Consider the following 13,147-nt stretch of genomic DNA (forward strand, 5'->3'; position numbering starts at 1 on the left):
AGAGAGAGAGAGAGAGAGAGAGAGAGAGACAGAGAGAGAGAGACAGAGAGAGAGAGTGTGTGTGTGTGTGTGTCGCATAAGGGACATTTTTAAATAAAATCTGGTGACAATGACCAGTGATTATTTGTTTTGAACGGAAAGAAAACTTTACAAGGGGACGAGAAATAACTGCTCTAGCTTTTCTGACGTATTGAAGCACAAATCAGTATTTTCTGGATGTGCAATATAGGTGTCACATGGGTGCTAATTATACACAAACAGCACACATGCTGTGCAAGGGACTGAGATCAACAACTGCAATTCAAATATTTATTAGGAATAATCACTAGCAAAGGGCAGCATTACACATGCACACCAGAGGTTAAAGGATCATTAAACAGTGGAAATTCGTGTTGAATCATTGCAGAATTCTTAATTTTATACAGTTAAGTTGCAAACTACTTTCCTCTGCCACTTTAATGATCATAACATGCCAAAAAAGGTCTGCCAAATTAAATGGTTTTAAGAAGTTTGCAGCATCAGCAAATTTTTAATCCCAGCAAGGGCAGCTTCAGATCTGAAGACTCTTTGTCAGATCTGCTGGCAAAAGTTGAATGAATGGATGCTGCTAGGTAGTCACCTCTGTTGCATTCCCCTACAGTCTAGAATAGAGGCAGTGCCTCCAGGCTGATGTTTGGAGGCAACTATAAGAACGATATAGTCACAAATGTATTCTGGCGTTAGATGCAATAAAGATAACAATATACTTGCAGGTTAACGTTGAGACCATAAAGCCGATCAATGAAGGAGGGACACCAACAGTCAGATAGTGCAACAGAGCAAACTATATAGACACAACATATAGGAGCTTCCACAGTTCTAAGGTTCTACTTGAGAATGCGAAATACAAGCAGCACCAATTCGAGTGCCAAGACTTCAACCACAGAAGGAGATACAAAAAGTACGAGGAGAAGCAGCAAATGGAAAAATATAGAGTTGAAGCAAAATAAACAGATGTGAAAATTGAGACTGGTAGAGGAGTGACAAATCAACCAGACTCAAATCTGGCAAATAACAGGATTTAGGGGAAAAGATCTGCAAAGGCAGCAAAGCTATATAAGAGGCAGAAGAATGGCACACACATCTTTCGGAATTCCTTGGTGCTGATCTGTGCCCAAGCATTCACCAGTTGCTGCATTTCGTGTAGGGTCACACTATACAAATATCACATACAAACGTATTTAGAAGACTATCCATAAGGGCAAGTTACTTGCAAGTTGGATTACAAAAACATGGACAGCTAATGGCTCCTCACCGCATCCACCGGCCAGTTCATTTAAGTCTTCTACTTTAAATTAACAGTAGTGTTGTCCACCTCTCTGGATTAGCTGCCCCAAATCAACAATACTACGATCATACAACAGAGAGGCAGTAATAGCAACAGCACAACATTCTTTAAATCCAAAGAGACACTGAAATCCAGATTTCTTTTATAGATGAATTATGTATTCTTCTGTCAAAAAGCTGCATAAAACTCAGCAAGGCAGCTGAGTTTTATGCTGCTTATTGGAAGAAGAATAAAGAATATCAGTAATAATGGAAATCTGGATTTTCTTGTCGCTTTGGACTTAAAGAATATTTTATCATTGCTATTGTTGTGGGACTTTCAATTTGCATCTTGGTAAAACTGGATGACAAGACGGAGTTATCACACTGAAATCACAAATATATACGCCAGTTTATTTATGAAGGGTACCAGTGATGTCGTAAGGTGCTCGTATTAAGTGTGAGGGAGTGCTATTTCATCTACTCATTCTATAATGCTTTATGTAATCTGCTGTGAATTGACTTTGACATCTGGTGCCGTTACTTTGGGAGGTGTCTTCTGCTCTACCTCCCCTGTCATGTATGGACTAATGATTGAAGGCTGAACTCAACAGTACGACAAAGTGAGTATTTTCAGCTATAAAAGTAGGACCACCTTGTAAAAGGTAGGTAAATAATTTAGTGACTTTCGTTCCTTACAAATCCTGGAGCAGGCTTGAATTCCAGCCTCACCCTGGTCAGAACTCTGCAGTTTACACAATCAGCTCTCATAAACAAAGAGTACTATAGGTCTCAATACTTAACTGTTTTCAAACAAGCAAACAAAAATGTTCCTGGTATTTCTAGGCCGGACTCCTTTTAGAATTTGTTTTCACTTTTTACCACCTTTCACACTTGCCAGGATGCTATTATGCATTTAGAATACTGAATTAATCATAAAAACATCAATGGCCTTTCTCCTCGTATAAAACACGCGTGTAGAATGAGTCTCACATTTTAATATTATTGACTGTTTGTGATAATGATGTCAAAATCTACTTTATTTGTTGCACTGGTTACTCACTGTGAATGGCAAAAAAATAAATACTTTGGCCAAAACCAAAAAACTTTTGTATAAAGGAGAGCAGAGTGTAATTTAACTAAGTATAGCACAGCTTACCTTGATCTGTTCAAATTCTTCAGCCTTTGATACAATAGAAAGAATATCTCCTTCTGTCTTGTGGGCATCAAACAGCTCATTGAAAGTCTATAAAAACATAAGCGTGGGTTTACTTTAGAGTACTTTCAGAAATATAACTGCAGTTCATGACAACATGACCTGTTGGAATTAGATGGTGATCTATACGAGCGACGGCAAAGAGAACAAACACTGATCATGCCCATAGGCTTAGATTTTTTTATACTGTAAATCATGGCAGTGTTGATTACCAAATTGTTGGGGGTGAGGTATTATATGATTTATATTTGCAAATTAAGCACCATACTTGTTCTGAGCGTGAAATTTGGTTGACATTATTTTTCTGTACATATATATGTAACAATCAGTAAAAGCCCCTCTGCAGTTTGTGGTTAGACGTGTCAGTTTTTATAAAAACTGGCACCGTATGGTGAATCTGTCAAAACCTTCACATAAAAAAAAACTCTTATGGAAAACCCTTGACAGGTTCATAAAGATTGGCCTTGGAATTTCAAGGGTGGACTATAAAAAAAAAAACAGAAGGCAGGACAGAATGACATCTTATGAGACATGTTAACAGATATACATTTTGAACTGTTTTTTCAAATTTAAAGTAAATCCGCGTAGTCACTTTTAGACACTTAAAAAACGACAGGCAAGTTTTAAAGGTGTGATATGTTCGCTAAGAGTTTGCAAACTTTGTTTTCTGCTACAGGCTTGATAACCGCATTTCAACCTGATTGGCAGAGAATGTTGTTTTTCCAAGCCTCCTTTATGATGTTCCTATACATCAAATGTGCTCGTGAACAACTAAAATTTGACTGGTTTATGCAAGATGGACGTTTTGTTCCTGTCACCCTTATGTAATGTGGGTGGTTCAAGAATCCACCTGCCAAACCTGTGGGGCCCAAAACACAATGTGCTCCTCATCTTAATAATATACACAGGCAACAGAATCGATCTGAAATATTTTCACACCAATGCCACTGCGTGCTGACAAGTGGCGCCATATGGCTCCGCAATGACTGCCCAAGAAATGGTGGAGCAGAGCTGCACACAAATGCCAGCCTTGCGTGCTGAGGTCAGTTTTTTAAACTATTCCCTTCTTATCTTCCAGACACCGAGCAGTACTAACAGTGCACATGACTGCATGCCACAGCCTAACATCAAACTTTATTATGGATGTATACAAGTTCACTCCAATTAACAGGGAGGTGGGACGTATTGAGGAATCTGCAGTTAGATAAAGTACTCACTAGAAAGAGGCTTATGGAAGATAAGTAAGTTGTTCTACTGATGGATATTTCTAACAATAGATGCCTCACATTTAAGATACCTTTGAAGTCCCACCCAGACATGGAGGGTCTGGTGAGTGGAGTCAGACAAGACAATTGTGCAAGACCAAGGGTACAAAATGCTATACTGTCAGATCTGTCTGTCAAGGCGTGAGTGTTTGCTAAATGTGTGTACTGACACCACCAACTCACAGCCGGCAGATCTCCCTATGGTGATGCAGTTGTAGCATCCCTTGTCCTAGGGGGAACAAGCCTGCAGACATTAAGGGCTACTGCATAGCAGATTTTTATGCAGAGGAATATCCATCTTGACATGGTGCTTTTGTGCATCCCCTTCCTTTTTTTTTGCACCAGAAAATCCTCCAATGAGCTGTCCAATTGCAGCATGGTCCCTTGTGTGGCAATGCAAAAACTCAACACCCTTTCAGAGTCAAGCAGATGGAGCCTCTCTTTCTCCTTTACAGGATGAAGTGGAGTGAAAACTGTTGGCAGACTGATGGACTAGCAAATGTGCAAGGGCACCACATCTTTGGGCAAGGAGGCCATCTGGGACACCAGCACTAACTTGTCGGGAAAGAAGGTGGTGTACAGCGGTTGCACCAGGGGCACCTGCAGTTCACTCATGCAGGGAGCAGAGGTGTTGGCAATTAGGAAGATGTTTTGAGCACTAGTAGTCACAGTGAGCAGCTGTGAGCACATAAGTCACCGTGGGACCTAAGTTGAGGTCCCACTGTGGCACTATGAACAGCTTTGGGAAACATTAGAGTCAGACTATTGATAAAACGGAACATACCAGGTGATTTAAACAGAGATGGTTGATCAGGTAAATGTAGAAAGGCCAGAGAGATGGCCCTTAAACATTCCCACTGCAAGGCTTTGCTAGGCCAGTGATAAAACAAAACAATAATTCTGAAAAGCTGGCTGGCAGAGGGTTCATAAAATAAGGACCACACCAGACAACAAACTTCTACAAACATCCAGCGTAGATAGACGTTATTAGACCTGACAACCTTACGGCCCCCCCCCCCCCTAACTTTTTGCCTACCTCCTCCATTTTTCTGACCTTGTTTTTGCTGGTAATCGGTAACTGTGCACTATCCCACTGCTAACCAGTGCTAAAGTGCTTTTGTTCTCGCCCCTAACATGGTAATATTGGCTTATCCCCAGGTGGCATATTTAATTTACTTATAAGTCCCTAGTAAAGAGCACCATATGTGCCCAGGGCCTGTAAATTAAATGCTACTTGTGGGCCTGGACCATTGATTGTGCCACCCACTTAAGTAGCCCTTTAACCACTGCAGAGCCTGTGAGTGCAGTTTTACACTGCCATATCAATCTAGCAAAATGGGCCTGAACCTTCCCTTTTTATACATTTAAGTCACCTATAAGGTAGGCCCTGGACAACCCAGAGGGCAGGGTGTAATGTATTTAAAAGGATGGGCATGTACTTTTAAAGTTTTACATGTCCTGGTGGTGAAAAATGTCAAACTCGTTTTTCCCTAGTGCAAGGCCCATCTCTGGCATAGGATAACATTTAGGATTACCTTATCATATTTTATAGGTCTAATTCACAATGTGGAAGACACACTCTTGGAGTTTGGTGCTCTGCAATCACGATTTAAAAACACAACTTACGGTGAAGTTGAATTTTAAATTGCAATTCTGAAAATGCCACTTTTAGAAAGCTGTCATTTATTGACTTTAGCCATTTCGTGCCTGCTGCCAGTCTCTGCTCATGTCTGCGGTGGGGTGACAACTGGGCTTTGCGTATTCTTCCTAGACAGCCACACATAATGAGAGCTTAGGTGAGACTTGATGGGCCATCCTAGCCAGGATAGGAGGGAGGAGCTGGTAACAACCTCACTTACACTTGAACAGGCTGTGTCCTGTCCACACACAAAGGGCTGCTTAACCCCTGCAGTGAGTCTGGAGACAGGACCGGAAGGGCAGAACCTCTGTGCACTTCAAAGGCCTGTCTTTGAAGTCTCCCCCCACTTCAAAGGCCAAATTGGATATATGTACTGGACCTCTGACACCACAACTTCAGTACAGGTCTGGACCTGTGAATACTTTTCCAGGAAGAAAGACTTCTGTGCTACTGAAGGACTGCTGATTTGCTGGACTCCAGCCCAGCTCTGCTGACTGGTGTTCCCCCGCCTGGTTGAGAAGCACTGGGTCTGCATCACTTGAACCCAGTGTGGCTCCAATGGCTGGTTGGCTAGTCTCCTGACCTTAAGTCTCATGGACTACAGACTTCCAAACACCCTGCTTCTGCACCTAGACTCTGCCATCTGTGAGTCTGGCCCACCAAGTGGTGCTACCCCAAGCCTGGACCCTTGGAAGTGGGCCTAAGGTTCTCTTCCTTCTGTGGTCTTCATCAGAACTGATGCAAAGCAACATGAAGCCCTGAAAAAGCCTTGCTGCACAGCTGCCAGCCTCCCCACCTAGCTGGCAGTTCATCAGAAATGATGCAATACGACCCCAAGCGTCTTGCGGTAAAGCTCTCCGGGACCCACGCAATGCCAAGCCAAGCCTCGCTACACAGCTTCCCGGGACCCACGCAAAGTGAAGCAAAGCACTGCAAAACCTCAACGCACAGCTGCTTGGAACTGACATCGGATGACGCAAAGCCATGCCACACTGACCATGCACCAGGATTTAAGGTACTGTGTTCTGCGGACCGAAGTGGATCCCTGTAGCCAGCCCGTTCTCCATCGTTGTCGGCCTCAACTACTGACTTTGTCCCAGCCTGGTGCAGCCAAAAATCTCCAGTTTGCGCTTCTTGCTTCTAAGCGCTAGTTTACAGTTTAATCTTTAAAATATTTATAACTCAAGTTCTACTTATTGGACTTTTGTCGTTTTTGGTTTGGATTTATTTATTACATTTTGCTTTATTTTACTAACATAGTGTGGAATCTTTTTGCATGGTGTTTTTACTGTTTTACTGTGCACAAATACTATACACACTGCCTTCAAGTTAAGCCTGACTGCTCTGTGTCAAGGTGAGCACAGGTTAATTTGGGGTTTGCTGCTGCCTTACCCTGACAAGGATTGTGGTTGCTGTTTGACAAGGGCTCACAACCAAGTCAACCAACAACACAATTTCTAACAGACTTTATCACAACATCAAGCTGTAAGGATAACCGACTACTGCAGACAGCAGACTGAGTTCATTTAACTGTTGCAACCCAATTTCCACACTGGTGGTGTAGGGTGTAGAGACTCCAGAGCAAGGCCTTCTCCTTTTGCTAAGACAGAAGCATCACCTGATATGGTTGTGGGATTGGAGGGCAAATTCTCATGCTCAGGAGCTCTGGGTACAATATCCTCCTCAACCCAGTCAAGAACTATTCGGGCCCCACAATCCAATGATAACCCTGCCATACACAGTGTTGCCATCAAACATGTCATTTCAGATGTTGCAGTGACGTTATCAACTTGATTTAGGTGCAGGTATTCTGTCACTGGTCTAACCTTTTTGATCTTACATACCCTATGTATATTTAGATGTTGTAAACTCAGTACGCCTAGACATGAGGACTTGAGGGTATCTAGACATCATCCTCATGTTTTTATGACTATATTTGCTCAATTGTCTTGAAAGAGGAGCAGCCAGCATCCATGTGATTCCCAAGGGACCCGTATTCCTGACCTAGGAGGGTAAAAATAACTTGGCGTCTGATGCACCTCTTTTGTTTTGAGCATGAATACATGTTCACGTTATCCCACGTTGTGCAAGAATATGGCTTGTAGTTTCACCATACACCATGAACACTTGTTTTTATGGGAACAGGTGTGCACACAAATATGTGCTTACTAGGTGCTGATCTTAACTTACTTGTGTTTGTTTTGTTCAATTAGGTCCCCTGATTCAGAAGCACACAGCTTCAGTGTAAGATTTTAGTGATTTCTTACACAACAAATAATAATAGAGTATTATTACTCACTTAGTGGGGGTTAGGCATGAAAATAGGTCCTGATAAATTACCACTAGATCTGTGAGACGTCCTTAGGCGAAAAACATGTTGACCATGATCAATAGTTCTGTAGTGCAGGGATTGCCCCACACAGTCCCTCAACATCTACACCTCTAATTGGAGCAGTAAAGATACAATCTTTTGATAAGGGATCAGATCATTAGACTCTGAGCCTTCCCGTTTTCTGCTTTTAACCTTGGCATTGGGTGTCAGGCAACATTAAAGATAGTTATCTTGGATGCCCATAGCCAATTTCAACGGTTTTTGTTCTAGCCCCTCTCCCATCCATTCACTACTGGCATTTTGTTCTTAAAAAGATCTCCGGCAAAGAGCCCTCCAGCGGTGCCCATCAGGCACTGCAGTGCCAGCCTGACGAGGAGCATGGCCCAATGATGAAACATGTCACCTATTGGTGAGTGAGGGCTGCTGTTCCTGCAAGGCTAATCCATTAAGGGACCAAGAAGGCGTCTGTCCTATTTGGTAGAACAGGGTCTTTTCTCCTGGAACAGTACGTCTCTATTGAGTTAAAGGGATACCATAGTAATATACAGCAATCTGTTTAAACAGGAGACATTTAGAGCGAAGAAACACGTGTTATAAAACATTAAGACATAATCTGCTTAACTGAAAGTAGAGAAAAACATTAGAAATAATATTTCATTGAAATATTTACCTTCCCTTTAAATTTCTTCCATTTAAAATATGGCACATTGTCTACTGGCCACTGGGAGCAAGAGGCCTGCTGTTTGTAAATGTTGTGTTTGAATTGTGAGAAAATTAAAATGAAGAGTTATCTTAATCTTTCACGTAACTTTATCTTTTTTTTAAATTTGCTCCCATTTAAAAGCATTAAGAAGCATTATTTTGTTTTCACGCTCCAATATGAGATGACAATGACTTATTATCTCAGTGCTTCAGTTCTTCACCTCTGTGCCCTAGCTTAGGTCATACATCTGACTGAACACTGCTCATTATAAGGCCCTGCTATATGCAGCTTGATTATAATGTAAAATAAACACAGCCTTCCCTTAACTTTAAAAGAAAAGTTAGAAATTATGCTTATTTAAAAAAGGAACTCAAGGCTGCAAGCTACTCTGCAGCGGTCTGTGAGCTACTGGTAGTTTGAGATCGACTAGTTGGAGTCGCCTGCCTTAAATAAAGCAGGCCTACTGGCTTTGTCAAGGGGTCAGCACAACAATAATACAAGGAAAGCTTACGAGCTTTGTCAAAGGTTCATCATATTAAAAGCCAGTAAACCACATGTTAAAAATCACCACTTTAGTCACTGAGACCAATCACCATGTTTAAATCCAATCATTACTGTCAATAAAGCACTGCAATGTCACTTAGCAATATACTGTTAATAAAGCATTTAAAATCATTACATGTATCTGAATCTTTCATGAACACATTAAAACCACATAAAATGCTCCCATAGAACCAACCACAAGAGGTCCTTACACTCATAGGCTGTAAACTAAAGTTTCAGCCTTAGCAGCGCTTAATAAATGATGGACGGGTCATGATTTCTGGGACCTGGGAAAAATAGGATTAATCAATACATTCTTTCTTCTGTTGCACTCCCTGTAGCCCCCACCACTACTTAAAATGTATGATAGTGGTGCCCTTAGCCTCCTGGGGCCAACACAGATTGAGAAACTGTATGTAAATTTGGCCCCAGGAGGCCATCATGGGGGTGCTCCCTATGCAGAGCAGTGAATACTTGATTAGTGACTGTCCTGCAGTTTTTGGGACAGCCTCGCTGTTCAACTAAGCAGCTTTGCGCCGGAGTTCTTTTCTCTGTGTTTGGAGATTTTATAAGGGTAATGCTGGGGCAGCACAGGGAGCCTACCATCGAAATAGACAACTGTATTGCCACATTTTCTAAATTATTGAGAAAGAAGAAAATGTTAATCACCAAGCAAGTTGTGCTGTAGTGCAAGAACATGTTATCAGATCACTTGACATCCTGTGCATAAACATACCACATAAATAGGTAAATAGTTTAGTACCTCAATGGTATTATATTTGATGTAGTAGTGGCTGGCGGTTCGTCCCATGTCTGTTGACGAAAAAAATCCAGTTCTTTCCTCAAAACGAATCATGCGTGCTTTGTCTAGTTTCCGTCCAACTTCAATTACCAACTGTTCTCTATGTTTTTCAAGCAAAGGATCCATCTAGAGACGAAAGACCCAACACTATTACAATGCAGCAGATTATAACATCCCTGTTCATGGTAATATTCAAATTCTTACAGCTGGGATTATTCTTTCCAAAACATTTACACCACTACATATGTCAGGTTCTTGAATTTTGGGTTCTTAAAACGACAGATGCAAACTTTTCATACTCAGACAAAGTTACGCAAATTTCAGCCCGGGCTATATAATCAATAGAACATGATAATAATGACGGTTCAGATTTCACCATGGTATATAATCAGTAGAACATACTCAACACTGATAGTACAACAATACTTTTTGTAATCATAAAATATACATCAATAAAAAAATGTATGTGTGTGTCTAGTTTGGGTTTTCTGCAGGTAACTGGTGTGCGGCCTCTAATTTAGGCACTCATGATAGAACAAAATGGAGGGTTATGCTGTCTCTTGCATTCTACTTTAAGTTTGTAACTGGGATGCATTGTCACTAGGTATTCATATTTTGCATGCAGTGCTTCTTTTTGACTTAGCAAATACTATTTATGTGAGTGAAAAGCACAGAGATGACAGAAGCAACTCAGAAGTTAAAAGCAACAGTGCTTTACATAGGCCTTTGGACTAGAGAAAATGTTACATACAATGGACGCAAACAATTAACCAATTAGATAGTAGAGTTTCAAGGCATGGTGTGATGAAAAACAGCAGAGATCATATGGCGAAGCACTCAATTTAGAGGCCAAATGGTGCAATATAATACAATCCCTCATTAACTCATCACATCTCTAAGCACAGACAGAGCGCAATGAGCCTGAGGCAAAACTGAGGTCTCAATGCACTGATCATACAAACCTAGCCCCAAGAAGGGGGTTGGGTGCTGTGTTAGGAAGGGTAAGGGCACGACAGATAATGAAGGTAAGGGCTCTCAAGTGTGTACAAAATTCGGGTGATGAACGTCAATAATTTCTGGGTAAGTAACATGTAATCAGATTATTTTCTATTTTTACGATTAAGAAATATAGGTATGTACAGGCCACATTCTCTCCTGACATGGCTTTTTGCGATATCTAGACTTGTACTCCTGTTGTATGTACTTAAACCAGTACATGTAGGTAAGCTGTTATAAATATACTCTTTGGTTACAAAGATCAAAATGTTAGTTGTGCCATTGTACAGTCACTTACGATTTCTCCTAAAATGCGTATTATCTGTATATTGTATTACTGTATGTTCTTTTTGATCCTCTTCAGAGCAGCGCCTCTTCTTGGTGGCTGGCCATCTGGTACTTCAGGACTGTTTTTTTGTCCAACCCTGTTTTCTTTTGCTTTCCTTTCCACCCTTGCATGTATCCTTTTACCAGTACCAACTGAGCTGGAGGCTAATCCCTTTCTTCTTCTAGAGCAACTTTATTTTTACCCATTGGATGCATAATTAAGGTAATACCCGAAGTCAGTCAATCATAGACTCTTTTTTATCCTATGTAATGCTCAACCAGTTTGCATATAAAGAAACAGGGCACCTGCACTAATGTATTTACCCCTTTTGGTCTGTTTTAAATATACACTGGCCATATATAATGGGAATCATCTTCTCAAATTATAGATGTTATTTTGGCACCAAACTCTTACAATGATACGTGTTATTTTATTCTGTGCTTGCAACAGTTAATGTTCCATCACGGCGGTGCTCATGTGACACGTGACACCTAACATGGCAGCTTTCTCATCTAACTGGATTGCAAATGATTTTAGCCCTTGATATACTGCTTACATGGAGTCCTGTCTTCAATTTTAAAGTATCAAGTTGTATTTTTTGCCATCCACTCGCCTGCTCTTTCAACTCTACGGGGAGCAGCGTTACCGTGTAATACACGGGTAACACGCAGCAGTTTTATACCAGAGGTAAGAAATCCCCTCTCCTTCTTATACTGTAACAAGATAAATTAGTATCTCAAAAAATCTGTATTATTTAATAAAAACGATGTTGCATTACTCCATTATTATTATTGGCAGAAATATCCTCAGCCCCCATATACCTGTTAGTGTAATTTACACCAGTGCTTATTAATTTGTAAATAAAAAGGTGCCGGTGCTCAAAGCCCTCCTCTTAAACCCACGGCTGCTGCAATTAAATGTGTGAACATGGAATACTGAGGCGGCGCAATCCTGAAACCATCTCGGCCTCTTCAATCCATATAAAGCCACTTCCTGCCCCTTCAGCTCACTCTTGCAGCTTCATACTTTCTCCCTTTGTGACCCTTTTTCGTTTTTCCCTTCATCCATCTTTCCCATATGTGTCTTTTACTCGCAGCAAATGCTTGAGGCAGAAGAGTAAGCCACAGCCCTCAAAAATTAGTGCTGGTGCTCAGCACCGGACACAACAAGCACAAATTAAGCACTGATTCACACTAGCAGGAAACTGGAACTACAGCACTGAGGCACGTAGCTAACTGCCTGTGAAATTACACACATCACTGTGCACACATTTGTTAGTACTTTTGGACGATTTATTTTAATTTCTAATTACATTTTCCCTATTTTAACAGAATTGATACCACAAATAAATAAAGTATTCACTTTGTATGCAGACAAGCATATAGGGGTGAAACCAACTGGAGGGTAGGACGTACTTCCCGCCCTCTTCTATGCTATTAGTCCTAAGGCTTCTTCTTAAGCTTGGTTTTTCTTTTTAGAACATAACATTTTCATTTGGTAATTGGTTTTATGACCCTTATTACCAAAGGTGACAGATTTTAAGCTAATTTCCAGCGTGAGGTACTTCTTTTTAGGCCTCGAATGACTACTGTGACTTTGCTGTTTTGATGATTGAACAGGATACGGCTACTGTATCACCAGAGTGTTTGATTTTTTTTATTGTACAAAAACGTAGTTTGCATTCTATTGGAATTTAATATTTCCATAAAACCTATACCTTCAATTGTATTGGCTGTTTTAGAAATTGTGATCTAAACTGTTTTTTTGTTGTTGTTTTTTTTAAATCATGGTAGGAAAAACACATATGGAGTAGAAGATGAAGAAACTGCTGGCTACACATCGGCAGATACTCCTGAAAAACATAATGTAAGGCTTTACATTGTGGAGAGATTTCTGACACATCGTATGGCAAGTGAAATGGCAGGCCATGTTCACTATCAGGAAGTTCTGTATATAATATACTATGTTGCTGATTCTTGTTCAATCGTTTCAACTAAATATTCTTTGAGATCTGAATA

The 13,147-nt window shown here is 40.7% G+C and overlaps 1 protein-coding gene across 1 annotated transcript in view; it reads right to left on the reverse strand.

The window, feature by feature from the left end:
* ASCC3 (activating signal cointegrator 1 complex subunit 3) overlaps nucleotides 1-13,147 on the reverse strand; it is a 1,806,704-nt gene that overhangs the window by 472,762 nt on the left and 1,320,795 nt on the right. The window contains exons 18-19 of the mRNA XM_069235471.1: nucleotides 9,767-9,931; nucleotides 2,465-2,551 (exon numbers count right to left, since the gene is read on the reverse strand). Coding sequence (XP_069091572.1) covers nucleotides 2,465-2,551; nucleotides 9,767-9,931 — 252 coding nt within the window. The remainder of the gene's footprint in view (nucleotides 1-2,464; nucleotides 2,552-9,766; nucleotides 9,932-13,147) is intronic.

The sequence above is a fragment of the Pleurodeles waltl genome, chromosome 5 (genome assembly GCF_031143425.1).
Source record: "Pleurodeles waltl isolate 20211129_DDA chromosome 5, aPleWal1.hap1.20221129, whole genome shotgun sequence".
In the NCBI taxonomy this organism is placed as follows: domain Eukaryota; kingdom Metazoa; phylum Chordata; class Amphibia; order Caudata; family Salamandridae; genus Pleurodeles; species Pleurodeles waltl.